General features: G+C 37.1%; 1 protein-coding gene across 1 annotated transcript in view; it reads left to right on the forward strand.

Annotated features, from left to right (window-relative positions):
• Window positions 1–11504: 11504 nt before the first annotated feature.
• LOC136032841 (elongator complex protein 3-like) overlaps window positions 11505–24154 on the forward strand; it is a 25657-nt gene continuing 13007 nt past the window's right edge. The window contains exon 1 of the mRNA XM_065713251.1: window positions 11505–11640. Within this exon, the coding sequence (XP_065569323.1) occupies window positions 11587–11640 (54 nt within the window). The 5' untranslated portion in view covers window positions 11505–11586. The remainder of the gene's footprint in view (window positions 11641–24154) is intronic.

Consider the following 24154-nt stretch of genomic DNA (forward strand, 5'->3'; position numbering starts at 1 on the left):
CCCTACTCCCCCCCCACCAACTTTTTGTTGAAACTTATGCTTATTGCTCCTTTTTTCGCGTGGAATCGTGCAAGGGTTAATATGTATTTTATGAAGCACAAAGTAGTCCAACGCTCTCACCTTCCATCCTCCTCTAATCTTATAAATCTGTACTCTTATAAAGATTGATATCGCTATTTGCCCTTGCAATTCTCTCTATCTTTATCTCATTCTTTCTCTGATTTCTTTTAATTACTCTTTTTTCAGGCAACCTAGAGCATTCCTTATTATCTTGTCATGTTACAAATTTGTACATCATATTTTGTATGCACCTATTGTTCATGATAAATATCTTTATCTCTAACAATCTCTTGAAGAATGAGAGACATTTCTTATAGCAACGGTTTTTATGGATAAATGATGTATATCGTATAACTATGCAAATAAATTTTTGCCCCCGAATTTGAAGAAGTACCTCCCTTCTCATTAAGTTGATTATTTTGATCTTAGCAAGTCCATTATTACCCCAAGAAGTGTGCTTAGCCAACTCAAGATTTACTCAGTTTGCAGGGGCGAATCTCCAGCATTTTTATTGGGGGAGGAGGCAAGAGATGCCCATATCCAGATAGTCAAGGGGCATGGGATATATAATAATTTTTCTCCACATTATTGGGATAGAAACTGCCCCCTCCCCCCAAGGACGCCCTTGTCCGTTTGGAAGAAATAGCAAAGAAAACAAATTGCATTAACACGGCAGGAAATAGTGGAAAATAATGTAAACATCGCTAGATTTGGTGAGAAATGGGTCCCATTCGTTTTGCCTGGTAAAAAAAAGGTATTAAAAAACTATTTTGTGCCTTAATGAAGCTGTATTTTTTGACAAAAAAATAATTTCAGATTCTTCAGATAATTAAATTGTTTATTTTCTTTTTACTTGTAAGGTATATTTTCGGAATAATAATTCTTCACTGAAGTATGCAGGCTTGTTTTAACTGTAATTCTAGAAAACTCAAACTATGGTATTTTGTAAAATAAAAGCTTTATTTGATATTGAAGCAACTGGTTTTTTGCATCTTGATTTTTCTTTTTACTGTACTTGTATTTTTCCATTTACTATTGCTATTCTTTCAAAATAGCTGTATGTGTTTCTGACAGGTTCTTTGGCTAGTATGACAATCAAGCGAAATTTTTTTAGAAAATTCATAAATGTATTATAAGACCCTATCAGACAGTGAATTGAATTGATTAAAATTATTTGGGGCCAATTTAAACTTTAGATTGCTGTTGTTGCTGTTATGTGCAAGCCTCATAGATGTCCTCACATTAATTTTACTGGCAATATTTGTGTTTATTGCCCAGGTGGACCTGACTCTGATTTTGAATATTCAACTCAATCCTACACTGGTTATGAGCCAACATCAATGAGGGCGATTAGAGCTCGTTACAATCCCTATTTACAAACTAGAAGTCGTGTTGAACAGGTAAGATAAATTGTGTTTTACTGTAGGTTTCAAAGGAGTTGAATGGCAGGTGCTACCGTATTACCGAATGATAGGTGTACGCACACAGATGTTAGCTGCGGAAGGTCGACGAAATATCCCTCCTTAAATTTACCCCTAAATTGCTAATATAAAAATTCGTACGCCCAATTTAGCTAGGCTAGGATACCATCTATCCTTATTTCTACTGACCTGGGTGTTAAAGTCTCCTCGTAAAAACACTGTATTTCTACCTGGGACTCGGTCTATTTGCTCTTGTATCTGTGAGTAAAATTCATCTGAGTCACTAGTATCTCAGTTAGTCGGTTCTACAGGGGCATATACTACTGTAACTGCTACCCTAAACTTTTTAGTAATAAAATGAACAATTAGTATTCTATTATTAATACCGACATTCACCTTCGCCATTCACCTTCGCCCCCCTGGAAGCTTGTTTATGCTATGCTACTGTTGTCTGCAGCTACTCATTGCTGACAATTTTAGAGAAGCCAAGCACCAACGTTTGTATTAATGATTGTTTGATGTGTGCCTTTTGTTTATAATATATTGTGTAATGTTTTTTGAATTCACCAAGCATTGTGTTTGTTCAGTAGTTACTTTTCTTCACTACTGCTTGAATAACGCGCCCTCTCCCCCCTCCTCCCAATTAAAAATTACGGTAGCTACACCCCTGGTTGTAGTAGTAACTGTACTATCTGCACCACTAGTAACTGTAGTAGTATGTAAATATTCACTTTGGGTTAGTTGAACATCTCCCTCGTTGTGTCCTAGAAGTTCCAGCTTGATACGGTAAGCTGTTCCTAAGATATTGCTGATATGTCCTTTTGACAACTTGTATTTGACTTAGTTCAATTTTCCTCTCAACCCTTACTCTAATTTTCACCTCAATATCCTCAGCTTTAGTAGTAGTTTCTTCAGAAGCAGTAGTTGTAGTAGCATTAGTATTAGGGGTAGTAGTACTAGTACCAGACATAGGAGCAAATACTGCCTTTTTAGTCAATTGATCATCCCCCGGAAGTTTCAGCTTGATACCCCTTAAGGGTTCCTGAGTTACGCCCTTTTGACAACCTATACGCATATAAAGTGTTTTGATTTAGTTCAACATTCCCGTTAATATTCTCTGACAGCTTTATCTGAATGTCCTTTTTTTTAACACTAAAGGTCAAACATGGTGTTTATCTCTACCACAAATACTATATGCAAGCAATGGGCGAATGGATTAACTTTAAAGCTCTCGTCCTGAGGGCTGTAAGGGGTGGCGGTAAATATCCCCAGAGACATATGTGTATCTTTTAACTATGTTGGACGAAACGGCTATCTCAAAGTTTTGATTGGATGTGTTTCGGGAATTAGTGAGCGTGGAGGGCGCTGTTTGCCCTCCAATCACTTTTGACCCTTTAAAAGGGCATAAAGACTTTCAAATTTCAATCGAATGAGCTCCTTCTGAAATTTCTACGACAACTTATTCCATACGAAGTGCCTTGGTGACAGAAAAAAAGAATAATACGTTGTGCCCACCTCGCTCTTTCCTTTGGCAGGTGCTATTGTACTACCTATGATTTCTGATAGTTTTTCAAATAACACCGGAAAATCCAAATAACCCTCATTGGAAAATCCCCCCCCCCCAAACAAAATACTGCCGCTGATTTTTGTTTGTTCCTTGTTTGAGTTATTTATCAATATTGATTCATACTCATATTAAGCTTGAATTATTATTTCTCTATATTTATGTTTGTCTTCGGTTTAATTTGGCTCTTTCCTTTCCATTAAAAACTTTTTTTTAGGAAAGTTTTTTAAATTAATTTTCCACAATAAAGCGCATGGTTTCTCTATCAAAGTTTTAGGAGTATCCCCATAATTTTTATTTAATTAAATGTTATTTTTTAAGTTCTGCCCTTCATCAACTTGACTAAAGCCTATCAGAACAGAATATAAGTCTTTTCGGGAAACTGGTCAAAAAACAATGCTTCAATTAACTACTTCTCTAGGGAACTTAGTTATCAAGATTAATCAAGAATTTGATTTGTGCCTCTTGTCAAATTTGAAAAGTTGACATGTTCAGATGACTAGTTTTATCTCTACGAATACATCACCTTGTTGTTTTTGTTGTTTAGGGTTTGACGCGTTCAACCAATAGGTCATATGCGTTCATATCACTCGATTATTCTGTGCCCTCTGTAATCACTAGCGTGCTTGGGTGTCACTTCAGTCAATATTCAGTGGACCAGAACGTGTATCACTTAACTTGCTATTGGAGAGGGGGTTATTCATCTGCAGCAACTGCCTGCGTTGAGAAACAGGAATCAAAACACTGCAACTATGGGTTGTCATACAGCAAATAAAATACAGATACAACACAATTATAATAAATAATAAAATTTTACACATTGTAACTTATCTCATACAGCCAGATATAAAAATTTAACCAGATAATTTAATGAAAATAAAAGCAGCTAAAATATTAAATAGGATAACTCTAAAACCAACTATTATATAGGTAGAAAAAAACTCTTATAGGGAATGAACCAAACCAGTAGTCTTAACAAATAGGTTTGTGCTTAGTCGTGTAGCCCAAGGAGGAGACGTGTGGTGTCCCAGAACAGAACGCATTGTGAATGCTTTAAATGCCTTCTCACTTCAATTCCTTAGTACTTCCCTCTCTTTTTCATATTTTCTACAGTTAAAGATGATGTGATGTATGTCTTCATGCGCTTCATATGTGTCGTCGGGGGATGGGGCCATTTTCCAATAGAATAGTGTTGATTTTATCTTTGCATGACCACATCTGAGACGAAATGGGCAAGTAGAAAGTATGCGAGATGTGAGGTACATTTCTTTTGATGGCCGTTTATAATCATAGATATCCAGGAACTGGGTATGGGAATAATGGAGTCTCACAGTAAATCAATGCGGTCGATATACTGATATTTCATCTCTGTTTGGCTTGATGGTGCTTGAAGTAAAAACTGAATTGCCATAAGCTCTGCAGAAAAAAATGTCAGGTTGGGGGATAAACGGTAGGAAAGAGACAGGCTCTGGGAGGGTATAACTACTGCAAAACTTTATTTTGTTTCTGTCTTTGAGTCATCTGTGTAAACTTGAATGTAGTCCTGATATTCGGCCACCTTTCCCAGAAATATGATTTTTATCAGTGCTTGGGGAAGGCCCTCCTTTTTTCTATTGTTGATCTTAGGAATAATCAATTCCCCAGTTCCTTTGGAGGCACTAGGAGAATCATCATCCAAATTAACAGTCAGCCTGCCATTTTCCATGAACTCTTCCATGCCAGGAAGACAAAGGAACCTCTGGAAAGAGGGCATCTCTGTTAGTTTAAAGTGGACATCAGGGTTGTGGTGGCTAATGATTTCTTTGTAGGTAATGTGGTTCTTGAGTCTTATTTTATTTGCAAAATATCTTGTAGGGAGATATTTTCTTCTGGAGTGAAGAGACTGGATCCCAACTTCAAAGTACGTAGCAATAGGAGTAGATTTTAGGCCCCCAAGTAAGTAATCTCTTCGTAAGATTGCATGGAGGGTAGTGTGAAGCTTCTTCAAGAGACCTTTCTTAGCGGATCCATATATAAATGATCCATAAGTCTATCTTGGATATCACCACTGACTTGACAATAGTTGAGGCAAAGACTGTGAGAGCACCTCTTCTTCCAAGACAGAAAGTATTAATGAAGTTTTGTCTTTGTTTGAGACTGCCAATCAGCTCATCTAGACGGGGTTTCCATGTCATTTTTTGATCAAATACAACTCCCAGAAAGCGTCTGTGTTCTTTAACTACAATCCCTTGTCCATTCAGTTTCACCTGCGGTTTGAAAGCAGCCAGGTTATGCCTTTTGCGGAAGAACACACTAACTTGTACTACCTAATGTCAACAGCCTACTGGTCTCGTTTGGACCTTCAACGCCCTTGGCCAAAATCCTAACACTAGAGTTATTTGGGTCTGGGGTGACAGGACTACTTACTGTCCTGTCAGTCATCACAAATAAAATAAAAATCCAATGGGTTAAAAATAATCACATAAAACAACAAAATCAAATCACAAAAAGAATTGAAATGTCAAATAGATAAAACAAATAATCTACAAGCAGAGTGGGGGGTTTAGTCAATAATAAATTAAGCAAGCAAAATAAAGCAAAGCAGGCACAGCACTAAGTTTCAAAGCAGGGTAAAAAAGGGGTTGATAAGTACTCTCTAGCAATTTGGTAGATGCAATATGCTGGAGTCTGGGAAAATTTGCATTAGGCACAATGCCAGTTGAAGCAAGCCGAAGGCCGAAAATGCACAACAAAACGAGTATACTGGCGTCAGGGACCCCAAGGGCAGAGCCCCTTTGTATTTAATCAACAAACCGTGGCACAGAGCTATCCCTACTTGGGAAATAGCCATCCATTTTGAATATATTTGGTTTGTTTCAATTTCAATTCGTCTTTTCTTCCCTAGACTTCTCACATTGTACTTTGAGAGAAGAAAAAAAAGGACCATTATTTCGATATAATCATCCCTTGAAAAAAAGAACAAATAAAAACGCATCCGTGATCTTTGTTCTGGCAGAAAATGCAAAATATATAGGAGGAGGAAACATCTGCTAAATATTGTGGTTTTTAGGGGACTTGGTATTTCCCACCTATTTGAAAAATCAGGCCAATTTTCTCACGCTGGTAACTTCTATTTGGAATCAGCATATTCATTTGATGTATCTAATGATATCAGAATTCCTTTTTCTAGAGTTTCGGTTACTATTGAGCCGAGTCGCTCCTTACTTACAACTTGATTATGTTTGATTATATTTAATGAACATAAGGGGGAGGTAGTGGAAAACTAAAAAATATAAACAAGTAAAGTAAATTGTCGTTGAAAATCGAGTAGGAAAATGTGTTTTCCTGTGAATTTTCCGAAGACAATTGTTCTCAGAATTTGTGTGTTTATTGTATATCCTTACGTAATGTATTGCAATAACATACCGCAGCCGGCGTATCCATCCCCTCCTTGATAATTCCCACTCATATTCCACCTTGATAATTCCACCTGTGCCTTAGAATGGAAATTGGAGTTTTTTTTAGGTATGGTGTAACTACAAATGCTTGTAAATTGGTTGGTAGCTTCTCGCTTTATCAGTTCTCTGCTTGAGATTTCAAATATTGGATTGTAAGTAAAATGTTGGACAAATTTTGATTATTTGGTCAAAATTTTAGATGAACAGTAGTTTTGTTGAATAAGTTCTTTATAATAATTTTACTAAAGAAATTCGGTGGACAGAGACGGGTATTATTGTTCATCTGGATAGAAGTTCTGCATAAATTGGTCTTCTAAGGGGCTGAAGCCATCATGACCTCCACAATAGTATTCTCTGATGTTTAAATATTTTGTATGCGTTGGCTTAAATACATTTGAAATTTTTGTAAAGTAAAAGAGGAAAATCAACTTTAAAAATCAGTGAAAATAAAGCTCTTGGTAGAACTTGTTACCACCCATTCCTAAGGCCCAGGATGCCCCGCCTGGCCTTATCCCCTCTGTGCCTGGAGAAACATTAATACAATATTTATATAAGTCCATTAATTTGTAGATGTAGATGTCCCGTACAGCCCTTTGGGCAAAGACTGTAAGTTAGGCAATTCGTTCATTGTTTACACATTGTAATGTTTTTGAGAAAGGTATGTATGTTTGACCATTTACTTTCCAAAAAGACGAAGAGTATTCAGGTGAGACTTTCAGAGAATGGAAAGTGTTCAGGAGTGTTGAACTAAATCAAAATACCGTATGTGTATACGAGTTGTCAATAGGCTGTAACTCAGGAATGTCTAAGTATATAAATTTGGAACTTTCAGGAAATGATGAAGGAAATGGTCAATTGATTGAAGAATTGTTAATCTTTGTGTTTTATGAGTAAATTTCTTGGTAGATCTCAAATAGGCCGAGCGCCAGAAGCTAGGAGTTATAATTAAATATAAGAACTTCTTCCTAACCAATTCGTCCTTCCACTATTCATAATTGACCTTAAGCTTGGTACTGAATATGCTCCATCCACTAATTACCAATGGTCCAGTGGCATATTAATTGTCTCCCACGAAACTAAAATCAAGCAATCTGAGCAACAAAATATTTTATCTTCTAATCATGGTTTCAGCTGTCGTTGCAATCTAGTAAAGGACGAACCACGGCCCATATTAACCAGAAATTAAAAAAGATGTGAACGTTTCAAACTGATTCAGGAGTGGTAACTACTTTCTAGACTAGTCTAAATAGTAAAATTTTATTTTGAAAACCAATTTTGGGAATTCCGAAAAATATCATAAAACGCCTAAAAGATGGCGCTGGAACGAAACAAAAAACACCATTGGAATCATCATGGTCGAAAACCTTTTGCTCAAACCTTACAGTCCCCTGGTTGTTATGGAAGTGTTGTGGTATAACGTCTGTGTCGGTCCATCATAAATATATGCTCTACTCTCCATAATAGAAGTTTTCAAAAGCGTATACGTGGCAGAACAAAGTTAACGAGCAATATGGCTAGCGTTCTAGCTATATTGTTTCTCATCAGAGCTACCTACAGTAGGGGGAGTAATTGAAATAGCACTTTATTAGACGTACTGTTACCATGTGGAATGACCTTCCAGAAGCTATGCAAAAAAAGAAACTGCTTATTTGCTTTAATATAAGGTTGAATAAATATTTACAGGTGAATAAAAAGTTACTTGTCTGGACGACTTGTGCTTTTGTTTAAATTTGACTTTTGGAAACCTGCATGGTATTTGACTCCTTTCGGAATTATTATGCACTCAAGATATGCAAAAAAGAAGACACCATCCACTTACCTCGCTAGCGCTTATGATTGCTTAGAGAATTGGGCCAAAAAATTTAGTTTATTTAGGTTTAAGCCTTTTAGCACGTCCATCTTAATATTCACCTCCCAACCCATAGAGGTTACGCAATGTATTCTTTATCGACTGGTGAAAAAAAATACAGGGAGCCTTTTGGAAGACATTTTCTATATTTGAAGTCTGGTACCGAGTAATCTGATATCAATCTAATCGGACTTGCAATAGCAGTGGAATTGGTATGACGTCATTTTTAGTTATGAAATCTTTATAGAACGTACAGAAACCATAGTAGAGCAGATAGTCTTGACGTCATTTTCTTTCTACAAACCATTGCATTGAGGAAATGATGACGTCACTCTTCTATATAAGAATATCGCTCGTGCTACGACAGTCAGTTGTAATTCTGAAAGCTCAAAGTGAGGTCAAGATGATATCTCTTGCAGAAAGAAATATTAACTATTACTTTTCGCCATTAGGGATTAAAAGTGAAAACGTTTTCTGCCACAAGTTCAACGACAAGAAATGCGACGTCCATCAGATGCAAAACATGGGTTCATTTGTTAAAGACCCAGAATTCTTGAGAAGAGGATATATTCTTGAGATGCAATCGAGGAAAAGAAAAGCAGAACCGTTTACTTTACCAGGTGCAGCAATAGTTTCAGATTCGGAGCCTCTCAAAAAGAAGCCATTTCCAGAAAGCTATAGTCAAAGGAGGATAAGTAAAATGTCCAACGTAATAAGATTTGGTAACGGTCTTACACATTCATTAGACCTTAGCAGTTATAAAATATCAGCAGAAGTAAAGGATAAACTGGTGTGTCTTTTGGGCCAAAAATTCGGTCTTCTCTTCGATAGGGACTATCAACTTAATAATCCGAATAAGTTGGCCTTTTTTGAATCATATTCGCCTCTTCTATATGAGAGTGATATTAACCCCTTTTCAGTGGTGGATTTGATCTCTATTTTAACTCCAAATAAATGGCTTACAACTAGAGCTGTATCGTTTGCCATAAACTTTGTAAGTCGATCATTTCAGAATGTCTATACTATAAGCTGCGATGCCAATCTCCCTCTTGTTTCTGCAACTCCACGACCAGACAAGCAGGAAGAATTATTAAAAGCATTTTACCAAGTGCCCAAACACTGTTCCGTGTTGCTCCTGCCTCTTTATGTGAAAGCGGGCCAATACATAAGTGATACTGGTAGAAACCACTTTATTTTGGCTGTGATAAATTTTAAAGAGTCTTGTTTTCACCTGATGGATGGCTTTAGTCCGTCGAACAGAAAGGAAGCAGCTATTATTCTGAAGAGGATTCAAGCTTTATGTCAAAATGACGAAAGATACTTAAAGCTATCCTGCAAAAGCTATCCTGTTCACAAGCAAAATGATATATACAATTGTGGCATGTATGCTATTATTCATACAAATGAATATTTAGAAAAACAAATCAGTTCTGAGCACGTGCAGCCTGATTTCCCAATTCAGGAAGTGCTCCAAAGACTTAGACCGGAGCTATGCCTGCAGATTCTGGAGGACATGTGCATGGTTCACGACAGACATTTATTTTGTTATATTTGCGGTGACAAGCCAGAAGATAAAAAGCAGCTTCGGTGTGACCTGTGTGCTGCTGTAGTATGCAAAAGTCATGATTTCCATTTGTGCATGATGTGCAACCCAGGCTCTGATGAAGTTCTAAATGAAACAAATTTAGAAGGCTCAGAAAAAGCCCAAGATTCCAAGCCTCGTAATGAGCTAAATTCAGGCAACATTGCCGTTTACCAAAAAGAAGCAGATGGTCTTTTGAACACAGCCAAGGTAGTCAAACCAGCAGGACACCCTTGGTTATTACAGTTATCAACGGAACCTGGATCAATCATGCAGAGAAACAGAGTACACATATCTGATGCTCTACCTGTAGCATCAAAGTGCAAGAGGTATAGGACCAAACATGACACATATCACCCAAATGCCGAGTGTGGGGATGATCAAGCCGCCTGTATTATGAAAGAGATCCCATTTACTACGCCACCTATCAATACAGTTCTAAGAAATAAAGCCCCTCCCCATGTTTCCAACAGCCCAATATCGCCTTCAAAAAGTGTCTTCGCAGAGGCTCCGTGCCACAGAACACGGTTTGGAAGATTAGTTAGGCCACCAAGGAAACTAGACCTTTAATATAGGAACTTGTGGCCAGAAGGTTGAAATTCAAAAGGTCTCACCCTATTTAGTGCCCTTTAAAATTCAACTTTGTGTCTTTTTAAAATTTATTCTAAATAAAATGATCTATATATTAATATTAGTGTTAATACTCTTTTGTAAAGGAAATTAAGCACACCAAAGCGTGTAGCGCATGTATTACTTGTGAGTTACTTTTTCTGATTGGCTTGAAACTTTCAAAGGCTGTTGCCTCAACTAAAGGGAAAAGATATTTTTGCTTACCAAGGGGATTACCAGTTAGAAAACATTCGTTTTTTTTCGTTTTTTTTTTTGTTTCCTTAATAAAAAAAGAACTGGTATAGTTTTTTTTTCTCCTGTAGACTATTTCTAAAGATTTCTAAATAATCATTATGAAACAGGTTAAAAATTAACATAAAGTTCTTCTTTAAGCGTAAATATTTGCCAAAAAAACTTGCTTTTCCTTCAAAAGCCTTTTTATCGCTCACATGTATACGCTCTTAGACTGTGGAAGAAAATTTTGTGTCTCTTCAGCCCTTTAGGTTAAATTTAAACTGTATAATAAAAATCGGTCCTATAAACTGAGCCTTTGGCGAAACCATTCTGCTTAATAGCAACTAAATTGGTCTTGAATGCAATTGTATCCTTGCATGACTGTGCAAAATGAAAAAAGGATTGCCCAAAAGAAATATAAATATAACCATTGGTTATAGAAGTGTATGTGTAAATATTTGGGATGTTCGACTTTCACTACTGCTCACTGAATCTTAGTTGGGTGGCCTATAATTTACGTTATGATGACGTTTCTGATTCCCAAGTTTTAGGTGGCAAACTCGCTACTACTCTTAGTAATAATTTGTGGTGCTCCAAGGGTGCCAATCAATCAATGAGAGTTGGAGCTTGCTTAGTTCGATTTAATTTTATCAAACGAGGCTTCCTTAGAATTAAGGCCCTCAGGCTCAATTAATTGCCCTCACGTTTAACTGCATGTCCATTATTCTTTACTTGTTGCAAAGAAGTCTTTTTTTAGTAATGTTTTATTTTTAGCTGTGACAGAAAGTTTTCATCTAGCGAAAGATTGTGGATTCAAAGTTGTTGCCCATATGATGCCCGATTTGCCAAATGTTGGTCTTGAAAGAGATGTGGAACAGTTCATAGTAAGTTTTAGTTAATCAAGGAAGTTGTTTCGCCACCCCAACACCTAGTTGGTGGGGTGCTTCGCCCCCCCCCCCGCGCGCGTAAGTCGTTACGCGCCATATTAGTTACGCGGCATTGTAGTTGTGTCCCACCTACATATAAATAGATTATCAGGTTTACCGACTCTTGAACATGCAACATATAATTGCCCATGGGAAAAACTATCCGTATTCAGATCTATACCTCATTATTCTAATGATTGCCCTTGAGCTTTGTTGATGGTGATTGCTAATCAAACATTCCCTGTGTCCCCATCGTCATTTATATATCCCCCCTGTGCCCCCCGGCGTCCCCGTTGTAGTTGTGTCCCAGTCGTCATTTATAGTCGACAAACATGACGTCAGTCGACACACAAACATGACGCCAGTCGAAACACACGTCCCAGTCGTCATTTGTGTTCCGATGTCCCAGTCTGTATTTTCTCTTTGAGTGTCCCGGTCGTCATTTATATTCCCTGCATCCCGGTCTGACCTTTTTTAGTTTTTTTTTCTTCTTTTGTATTAATGCTAAAGCCAAGGTTCGAGCCTGGAACCTATCGGACCTAAAACCTGGAACATAACGCTTTACCAACTCAGCTACTTCGGCTTGAATACATTTACCTTTTTTAGTTTATTTTTATTTTTTTGTTTTCTTTTTCTCCTTTATTTTTCAGTTTTTTTCCTCTTTTTAGTTTTTTTTTTTTCTTTTCAGTTTTTAGTTTTTTATGGCACTTGATATTAACCAAGTGACATATAGCAATCGCCAATTCTGTCGGTCTGTCTGTCTGTCTGTCTGTTGGTCTGTCTGTCGGTCCCGGTTTCGCTACTTTAAGCACTTCCAGGTAAGCTAGGACGATGAAATTTGGCAAGCGTATCAGGGACCGGACCAGATTAAATTAGAAATAGTCGTTTTCTCGATTTGACCATCTGGGGGGGGGAGTAGGGGGCCGGTTAATTCGCAAAAAATAGAAAAAATGAAGTATTTTTAACTTATGAGTGGGTGATTGGATCTTAATGAAATTTGATATTTGGAATGATATTGTGTCTCAGAGCTGTTATTTTAAATCCCGACCGGATCTGATGACATTGGGGGGAATTGGAGCGGGGAAACCTAAAGTCCCGGTTTTGCTACTTTAGGTACTTCCAGGTAAGCTAGGACGATGAAATTTGGCAAGCGTATAGGGGACCGGACCAGATTAAATTATAAATAGTCGTTTTCCCGATTTTAACATCTGGGGGGGGGAGGGGGGACCCGGTTAATTCGGAAAAAATAGAAAAAAAAAGTATTTTTAACTTATGAGCGGGTGATTGGATCTTAATGAAATTTGATGTTTGGAATGATATTGTGTCTCAGAGCTCTGATTTTAAATCCCGACCGGATCGGATGACATTGGGGGGAGTTGGCGGGGGGAAACCTAAAATCTTGGAAAACACTTAGAGTGGAGGGATCGGGATGAAACTTGATGGGAAAAATAAGCGCAAGTCCCAGATACATGATTGACATAATCGGAACTGATTCGCTCTATTTGGGGTAGTTGGAGGGGGGGGGGGTTAGTTCTTAAAAATTAGAAAAAATGAGGTATTTTCAACTTACGAACAGGTGATCGGATCTCAATGAAATTTGATGTTTAGAAGGATATCGTGTCTTAGAGCTCTTATCTTATAACCAGAACGGATCCGCTCTCTTTGGGGTAGTTGGGGGGGGGGGTTAATTCTGAAAAATTAGAAAAACTGAGGTATTTTTAACTTACGAACGGGTGATTGGATCTCCATGAAATTTGATATTTAGAAGGATATCGTGTCTCAAAGCTCTTATTTTACATCCTGACCGGATCTGGTGACATTGGGGGAAGTTTGAGGTGGGGAAACCTAAAATGATGGAAAACGCTTACATTGGAGGGATTGGGATGAAACTTGGTTGGAAAAATAATCAAAAGTCTTACATACGTGATTTACATAATTGGAACGGATCCGCTCAATTTGGGGGGGGGGGGGGTAATTCTGAAAAATAAGAAAAAATGACGTATTTTTAACTTACGAAGGAGTAATCGGATCTTCATGAAACTTCATATTTAGAAGGACCTCGTAACTCAGATATCTTATTTTTAATCTCAACCGATCAAGCATAATTGGGGGGGGGGCATTTGAGGGGACCGGAAATCTTAGAAAATACTTAAAGCGCTGAGATCAGGATGAAACTGGATGGGAAGAATAGAAACCTGTCTAAGATACGTGACTGACATAACTGGACCGGATCTGCTCTCTTTGGTGGAATTGGGGGGGGGGGTATTTTGAAAATTGAGGTATTTGTAACTTACGAAAGGGTGACCAGATCTTAATGAAATTTGATATTTAGAAGGATCTTGTGCTTTAAAGTTCTAATTTCAAATTCCGACAAGATCCTTTTACATTCGGGGGAGTGGGAGGGGGATACCGGAATTCTTGGAAAACATGAAAATTGGGGTATTTTTATCTTTTTAGAAGGAATTCATGTCTCGGAGCTCTTATTTCAACTTCCGACCAGATCTTTTGACATTGGGGGAGTTGGAGGCGGAAATCTTGGAAAAACACTTGGAGTGGAGGAATCGGGATGAAGCTTGGTGGATAGAATAAACAAATGTCCTTGATACGTGATTGACAGAATCGTACTGGATTCGCTCTCTTTGTGGGAGTTGGGGGGAGGGTTCAGTGATTTGGCGAGTTCGGTGCTTCTGGACGTTCTAGGGCGATGAAAATTGGTAGGCATGTCAGGGAGCTGCACAATTTGACTTGATAAAGTCGTTTTCCCAGATTCGACCATCTGGGGGGCAAAAGGGAGAGGAAAAATTAGAAGGACTTTGTGACTCAGAGCTCTTATTTTAAATCTTGACCGGCATTAAGCCTCTTATTTTCCTTTTTAAATCAATCTATTGATTCATAGAATTTTGTTAGAGCTCGTACCATATGATCTCTTGGCTCTTCTCGCCTCGTCACAAGTGCCATATAAGTTCTTAGCTCTTGTTTTTCTTTTTAGTTGTTTTGTAGTTTTTACCTTTTTTATTTTTTTATTTTTTAGTTTTTTACCTTTTTTAGTTTTTTTTTTTTTTTAGCTTTTTCAGTTTTTTTTAGTATTTTCTTTTTAGTTTTTTTTTTTAGTTTTTACCTTTTTTAGTTTTTTTTCTTCTTTTGTATTAATGCTAAAGCCAAGATTCGAACCTGGAACCTCTCGGACCTGGAACCTGAAACATAACGCTTTACCAACTCAGATACTTCGGCTTGAATACATTCGTTTTTGAATTGGTATATGATGAAATAATTCAGACGTCATATAATGACGTCACTCGACAGACAACTTATTTTTATATATATAATATACTAGCTGTTGGGGTAGCGCTTCGCGCCACCCCAACACCTAGTTGGTGGAGGCGCTTCGCGCCCCCCTGCGCGCGTAAGTTGTTACGCGCCATATTAGTTACGCGCCATTGTAGTTGTGAACCTATATCCCACCTGTGAATATATATATATATATATATATATATATATATATATATATATATATATATATATATATATATATATATATATATATGTTTTTAAATACGTAAAACTTGCGAATATACAACATTCTTTGTTGTCCCATTTTCTGTGCATATAAATAGATTGTCAGGTTTACCGACTCTTGAACATGCAACATATAATGGTCCATGGGAAAACAATCCGTATTCAGATCTATACCTCATGATTCTAATGATTGCCCTTGAGCTCTGTTGATGGTGATTGCTAATCGACCATTCCCTGTGTCGCCGACGTCATTTATATATCCTCCTGTGCCCCCGGCGTCCCCGTTGTAGTTGTGTCCCTGTCGTAATTTATATTCTCTGTGTCCCGGTCGTCATTTGTGTCCCGGTGTCCCAGTCTGTGATTTCTCTTTGAGTGTCCCGGGCGTCATTTATATTCCTTGTGTCCCGGTGTCCCGGTCGTCATTTGTGTCCCGGTGTCCCGGTCTGTATATACATTCGTTTTTGAATTGGTCCTTTGTTTAGTTCTTAGTTTTTTACCTTTTTTTTAGTTTTTTTAGTTATACCTCATGATTCTAATGATTGCCCTTGAGCTTTGTTGATGGTGATTGCTAATCGAACATTCCCTGTGTCCCCGTCGTCATTTATATATCCCCCTGTGCCCCCGAGCGTCCCCGTTGTAGTTGTGTCCCTGTGTCCCGGTCGTCATTTATATTCCCTCTGTCCCGGTCGTCATTTGTATCCCGGTGTCCCGGTCTGTATATACATTCGTTTTTGAAATGGTATATGATGAAATAAATTTTTGTATTTTTTCCCTTTTTTTCTTTTTAGTTTATTTTTTATTTTTTTTTTTAGTTTTGTTTTTCTCCTTTATTTTTCATTTTTTTTCCTATTTTTATTTTTTTTTTATTTTTTAGTTTTTTAGCTTTTTTAGCTTTTTTATTAGTTTTTAGTTTCTGTTTCTTTTTAGTTTTTTTGTAGTTTTTACCTTTTTTTTTAGTTTTTTTTTTACTTATGTCCTGGTCGTCATTTATACTCCCTGTGTCCCGGTCGTCATTTGTGTCCCGGTGCTTTGTTGATGGTGATTGCTAATCGAACATTTCTTGTGTCCCGGTCGCTTTCTCTTTGAGTGTCCCGGTCGTCATTTATATTCCCTATGTGCCGATGTCCCGGTCGTCATTTGTGTCCCGATGTCCCGGTCTGTAATTTCGTCAGTCGAAAACATGACGTAAGTCAATACACAAACATGACATCACCCGACAGACCCACACACACACAGACAACTTATTTTTATATATATATAGACTAGCTGTTGGTGTGGTGCTTCGCACCACCCCAACACCTAGTTGGTGGGAGCGCTTCGCGCCCCCCCCCCCCGCGCGCGTAAGTCGTTACGCGCCATATTAGTTACGCATCATTGTAGTTGTGTCCCTGTGTCCCACCTGTGAATATAGAAAGATATATATATATATATATATATATATATATATATATATATATATATATATATATATATATATATATATATATGTTTTTAACTACGTAAAACTTGCGAATATACAACATTCTTCGATGTCCCATTGTCTGTGCCTATAAATAGATTGTCAGGTTTACCGACTCTTGGACATGCAACATAAAATTGTCCTTGGGAAAAACAATCCGTATTCAGATCTATACCAGATTATTCTAATGATTACCCTTGAGATTTGTTGATGGTGATTGCTAATCGAACATTCCCTGTGTCCCCGTCGTCATTTATATATCCCCCTGTGCCCCCGGTATCCCCCTTGTAGTTGTGTCCCTTTGTCCCGGTCGTCATTTATATTCCCAGTATCCCGGTCGTCATTTGTGTCCCAGTGTCCCAGTCTGTAATTTCTCTTTGAGCGTCCCGGTCGTCATTTATATTCCCTGTGTCCCGGTCGTTATTTGTGTCCCGGTCTGTAATTTATCTTTGAGTGTCCCGGTCGTTATTTATATCTCCCGGTCGTTATTTGTGTCCCAGTGTCCCAGTCTGTAATTTATCTTTGAGTGTCCCGGTCGTCATTTATATTCCCTAAGTGCCGATGTCCCGGTCGTCATTTGTGTCCCGATGTCCCGGTCTGTAATTTCGTCAGTCGAAAACATGACGTCAGTCAATACACAAACATGACATCACCCGACAGACCCACACACACACAGACAACTTATTTTTATATATATAGACTAGCTGTTGGAGTGGTGCTTCGCACCAACCCAACACCTAGTTGGTGGGAGCGCTTCGCGCCCCCCCCCCAAGCCCCCCCGCGCGCGTAAGTCGTTACGCGCCATATTAGTTACGCATCATTGTGTCCCTGTGTCCCACCTGTGAATATAGAAAGAGATATATATATATATATATATATATATATATATATATATATATATATATATATATATATATATATATATATATATATATATATATATATATATATATATGTATATATATATATATATATATATATATATATATATATATATATATATATATATATATATATATATATATATATATATATATATATATATATATATATGTTTTTAACTACGTAAAACTTGCGAATATACAACATTCTTCGATGTCCCATTGTCTGTGCCTATAAATAGATTGTCAGGTTTACCGACTCTTGGACATGCAACATAAAATTGTCCTTGGGAAAAGCAACCCGTATTCAGATCTATTCCTGATTATTCTAATGATTACCCTTGAGCTTTTTTGATGGTGATTGCTAATCGAACATTCCCTGTGTCCCCGTCATCATTTATATATCCCCCTGTGCCCCCGGTATCCCCCTTGTAGTTGTGTCCCTGTGTCCCGGTCGTCATTTATATTCCCAGTATCCCGGTCGTCACTTGTGTCCCAGTGTCCCAGTCTGTAATTTCTCTTAGAGCGTCCCGGTCGTCATTTATATTCCCTGTGTCCCGGTGTCCCGGTCGTCATTTGTGTCCCGGTCTGTAATTTATCTTTGAGTGTCCCGGTCGTTATTTATATCTCCCGGTCGTTATTTGTGTCCCAGTGTCCCAGTCTGTAATTTCTCTTTGAGTGTCCCGTTCGTCATTTATATTCCCTGTGTCCTGGTTTTTAGTTTTCTTTACTTTCTCTATCAGCCGCAAGCCTGTTTTCTTGCTGTTCTTGTGATTCCTCGGCACGCTTTCTTTTCTTACTTTCTCTATCAGCCGCAAGTTTTTTGGCATAGACTCTTTGAGCAGCTTCCTCGGCTGTTGCCATTGTAGGTTCCTCAGTCATTTTACAATTAAACATTTTTCCGTCCACGACCTTCTTACGATTAAAAATTTGTCTTTGAACGATTTTCTTAAATACCTTTAAAGACGTCATCGTCATAACAAACATGACGACAACTAACTTCATGACAACACGATGAAATGACGTCACTCGACAGACAACTTATTTATATATATATATATATATATATATATATATATATATATATATATATATATCTATATATATAAAAATAAGTTGTCTGTGGATGGATGGATGGATGTGTCAGGTGACGTCACCTGAAAAAACTGGATCAGGTGACGTCAAAACTGAAAAAACTAAAAAAAGGCAAAAACTACAAAAAAAACTAAAAACTAATAAAAAAAATAAAAAAGCTAAAAAACTAAAAAAACTATAAAGGTAAAAACCAATAAAAAACTAAAAAAAAAACTGAAAAAACTAAAAAAAGGCAAAAACTACAAAAAAAAACTAAAAACTAATAAAAAAAGTAAAAAAGCTAAAAAACTAAAAAAAACTAAAAAAACTAAAAAAAGGTAAAAAACTAAAAAAAATAAAAAATAAAAAAAAACTAAAAAAAAGGAAAAAACTGAAAAATAAGCTAAAATAAAGGTAAAAACCAATAAAAAACTAAAAAGAAAAAAAGGAAAAAACTAATAAATGACGACACTCAAAGAGAAAGCGACCAGGACAAAAGGAATGTTCGATTAGCAATCAACAAAGCACCGGGACACAGGGAGTATAAATGACGACCAGGACATAAGTAAAAAAAAAAACTATCTATATATATAAAAATAAGTTGTCAAACTAAAAAAAGGCAAAAACTACAAAAAAAACTAAAAACTAATAAAAAAGCTAAAAAACTAAAAAAACTAAAAAAAAGGCAAAAACTACAAAAAAAACTAAAAACTAATAAAAAAAATAAAAAAGCTAAAAAACTAAAAAAACTAAAAAAAGGTAAAAAACTAAAAAAACTAAAAACTAAAAAAAACTAAAAAAAAGGAAAAAACTGAAAAATAAGCTAAAATAAAGGTAAAAACCAATAAAAAACTAAAAAAAAAACTGAAAAAACTAAAAAAAGGCAAAAACTACAAAAAAACTAAAAACTAATAAAAAAAGTAAAAAAGCTAAAAAACTAAAAAAACTAAAAAAAACTAAAAAAACTAAAAAAGGTAAAAAACTAAAAAAAATAAAAAATGAAAAAAAAAACTAAAAAAAAGGAAAAAACTGAAAAATAAGCTAACATAAAGGTAAAAACCAATAAAAACTAAAAAGAAAAAAAGGAAAAAACTAAAAAAAATTTTCATCTAAAAAACTAAAAAAAACTAAAAAAGGTAAAAACTAAAAGAACTAAAAAAGAAAAAAATAAATGACGACACTCAAAGAGAAAGCGACCAGGACAAAAGGAATGTTCGATTAGCAATCAACAAAGCACCGGGACATAGGGAGTATAAATGACGACCAGGACATAAGTAAAAAAAAAATTAACAAAACTAAAAAGAAGGTAAAAACTACAAAAAAACTAAAAAGAAAAAAAAACTAAAAACTAATAAAAAAACTAAAAAATCTAAAAATCTAAATAAACTAAAAAAGAAAAAAAAAGGAAAAAAATAAAGGAGAAAAACAAAACTAAAAAACGAATGTATATACAGACCGGTACACCGGGATACAAATGACGACCGGGACACAGGGAATATAAATGATGACCGGGACACAGGGACACAACTACAACGGGGACACCGGGGGAAACAGGGGGATATAAATGACGACCGGGACAAAAAAATTAAAAAGAAAAAAAAACTAAAAACTAATAAAAAAACTAAAAAATCTAAAAATCTAAATAAGCTAAAAAAGAAAAAAAAAGGAAAAAAATAAAGGAGAAAAACAAAACTAAAAAACGAATGTATATACAGACCGGGACACCGGGATACAAATGACGACCGGGACACAGGGAATATAAATGACGACCGGGACACAGGGACACAACTACAACGGGGACACCGGAGGAAACAGGGGGATGTAAATGACGACCGGGACACCGGGACAGGGAATGGTCGATTAGCAATCACCATCAACAAAGCTCAAGGGCAATCATTAGAATCATGAGGTATAGATCTGAATACAGATTGTTTTCCCATGGACCATTATATGTTGCATGTTCAAGAGTCGGTAAACCTGACAATCTATTTATATGCAAAGACAATGGGACAGCAAAGAATGTTGTATATTCGCAAGTTTTACGTAGTTAAAACCATATATATATATATCTATCTATATTCACAGGTGGGACATAGGGACACAACTACAATGGCGCGTAGCTATTATGGCGCGTAACGACTTACGCGCGCGGGGGGGCTTGGGGGGGCGCGAAGCGCCCCCACCAACTAGGTGTTGGGGTGGCGCGAAGCGCCACCCCAACAGCTAGTATATATATATATAAATAAGTTGTCTGTCTGTGTGTCTGTCTGTCAGGAGACGTCATGTTTCTCTGTTGACTGACGTCATGTTTTCGACTGACGAAATTACAGACCGGGACATCGGGACACAAATGACGACCGGGACACCGGCACATAGGGAATATAAATGACGCGGGACACTCAAAGAGAAAGCGGCCGGGACACAAGGAATGTTCGATTAGCAATCACCATCAACAAAGCACCGGGACACAAATGACGACCGTGACACAGGGAGTATAAATGACGACCAGGACATAAGTAAAAAAAGCTAAAAAAACTAAAAAAAAAGGTAAAAACTACAAAAAAACTAAAAAGAAAAAAAAACTAAAAACTAATAAAAAAAACTAAAAAAACTAAAAAAGAAAAAAATAAAAAAAGGAAAAAAAATGAAAAATAAAGGAGAAAAACAAAACTAAAAAAAATAAAAAGAAAAAAAAATAAAAGAAAAAAGAAAAAAAAAACTAAAAAAACTAAAAAAAAAGTAAAAACAAAAAAAAAAAACTAAAAAGAAAAAAAGGGGAAAAATACAAAAATTTATTTCATCATATGCCATTTCACAAACGAATGTATAGCCTATACAGACCGGGACACGGGGATACAAATGACGACCGGGACACAGGGAATATAAATGACGACCGGGACACAGGGACAAAACTACAACGGGGACGCCGGGGGGCACAGGGGGATATATAAATGACGACGGGGACACAGGGAATGTTCGATTAGCAATCACTATCAACAAAGCTCAAAGGCAATCATTAGAATCATGAGGTATAACTAAAAAAACTAAAAAAAGGTAAAAAACTAAAACCTAAACAAAAGACCAATTCAAAAACGAATGTGTATACAGACCGGGACACCGGGACACAAATGACGACCGGGACACAGGGACACAAGGAATATAAATGACGCCCGGGACCCTCAAAGAGAAATCACAGACTGGGACACCGGGACACAAATGACGACCGGGACACAGGGAATATAAATGACGACCGGGACACAGGGACACAAACACAACGAGGACGCCGGGGGGCACAGGGGGATATATAAATGACGACGGCGACACAGGGAATCGTCGATTAGCAATCACCATCAACAAAGCTCAAGAGCAATCATTAGAATCATGAGGTATAGATCTGAATACGGATTGTTTTCCCATGGGCCATTATATGTTGCATGTTCAAGAGTCGGTAAGCCTGACAATCTATTTATATACAGAGACAATTGGACAGCAAAGAATGTTGTATATTCGCAAGTTTTACGTAGTTAAAACATATATATATTTATGTATATATATATATATATATATATATATATATATATCTATCTATATTCACAGGTGGGACATAGGGACACAACTACAATGGCGCGTAACTAATATGGCGCGTAACTACTTACGCGCGCAGGGGGGCTTGGGGGGGGCGCGAAGCGCCCCCACCAACAAGGTGTTGGGGTGGCGCGACATTTATATATGTATAAATCTATATATATAAAAATAAGTTGTCTGTCTGTGTGTCTGTCTGTCAGGTGACGTCATGTTTCTGTGTCGACTGACGTCATGAAGTTAGTTGTCGTCATTTTTGCTATGACGGTGACGTCATTAAAGATATTTAATCATGAAGTTAGTTGTCGTCATTTTTGCTATGACGTTGACGTCATTAAAGATATTTAAGACATATATGTTCACGTAGAAATCTATTAATGTTTAAGTTTAAAATGACTGATGAACTTACAATGGCAAAAGCCGATGAAGATGCTCAAAGAGTCTATGCCAAAAAACTTGCTGCTGATAGAGAAAGTCAGAAAAGAAAGCGTGCCGAGGAATCAAAAGAACAGCAAGGAAACAGGCTTGAGGCTGATAGAGAAAGAAAGAACAGAAAGCGTGCCGAGGAATCAAAAGAACAGCAAGGAAACAGGCTTGAGGCTGATAGAGAAAGAAAGAACAGAAAGCGTGCCGAGGAACTACCAGAGCAACGCGAAAGCAGACTTGCTGCTAAAAGAGAAACTGAAAAAAGAAGGCGTGCCGAGGAATCACAAGAACAGCAAGAAATCAGACTTGCTGCTGATAGAGAAAGTAAGAAAAGAAAGCGTGCCGAGGAATCACAAGAACAGCAAGAAATCAGGCTTGCTGCTGATAGAGAAAGTAAGAAAAGAAAGCGTGCCGAGGAATCAGAGCAACCTGAAAGTTATCGCCTGGCATTCAGGTACAGCCCAGTCGATGATTATAGCTTGAGTAGATGTGTTCAAATCGGGACAATGTCTAAAATTTGTCCCTATTGCAAGGCCTTGAAATTCAATGGTGAAACAATGGGAATGTGTTGCGCCTCAGGAAAAGTTAAACTTCCTCTATTGGCTGCACCACCAGAGCCATTGAAGACTTTCCTTACTGGAACTACGTCAGAATCTAAGCGTTTTTTGTCAAAAATCAGAAAATACAACTCATGTTTCCAAATGACGTCGTTTGGAGCCCAAATCGAAAATCCAGATCAATTTATGTCTACTTTCAAAGTAAAAGGGCAAATTTATCATAGAGCAGGGTCCCTTCTACCATTCTCAGGCGAGAATCATAAATTTTTACAATTGTACTTCATCAGTGATAGAAATTCTGAATTGAATGCACGTTGCGAAATTTCTCCCAACGTTGAAAGGACAATCGTTTCCCAATTGCAACATCTTTTCCACGAAAATAATAATTTAGTGCGTCTGTTCAAAACAGCCATCGATTTGATGCCTACTGATACGCATAAAATTGTTATTTCCGCTGACAAAACGCCTCCTGGCCAACATATGCGTAGATACAATGCTCCAACTATCGACGAAGTGGCAATCGTTACGGTCGGTGATCAGTTTTTACCTCGAGACATGATTCTTCATAAGCGAAACGCTCAGTTGTTAAGAATTGCTGAAACTCATCGATGCTACGATGCCCTACAATATCCTATCATTTTTTGGGATGGAGCCGACGGCTATCACTTTAATATTAAATTGATGAATCCAGCCACTAACAAAGAAAAGAATAAGAAATGCAGTGCAATGCATTATTATTCCTATAGACTAATGATTCGGCAGGATGAAGAAAATTATATTTTAAAATGCCGTGAATTGTTTCACCAATTCGTCGTTGATATGTATGCTAGAATTGAATCAGAACGTTTGCTATATATCCGCCTGAATCAGACCAAGCTCCGCTCTGAACAATACATTCATTTGCGAGATGCAGTTATAAATGACGGTAATACCACAAACGTTGGAAGATTAACAATTTTACCTTCGTCATATGCTGG

The sequence above is a fragment of the Artemia franciscana genome, chromosome 11, assembly GCF_032884065.1.
Source record: "Artemia franciscana chromosome 11, ASM3288406v1, whole genome shotgun sequence".
Taxonomy (NCBI): domain Eukaryota; kingdom Metazoa; phylum Arthropoda; class Branchiopoda; order Anostraca; family Artemiidae; genus Artemia; species Artemia franciscana.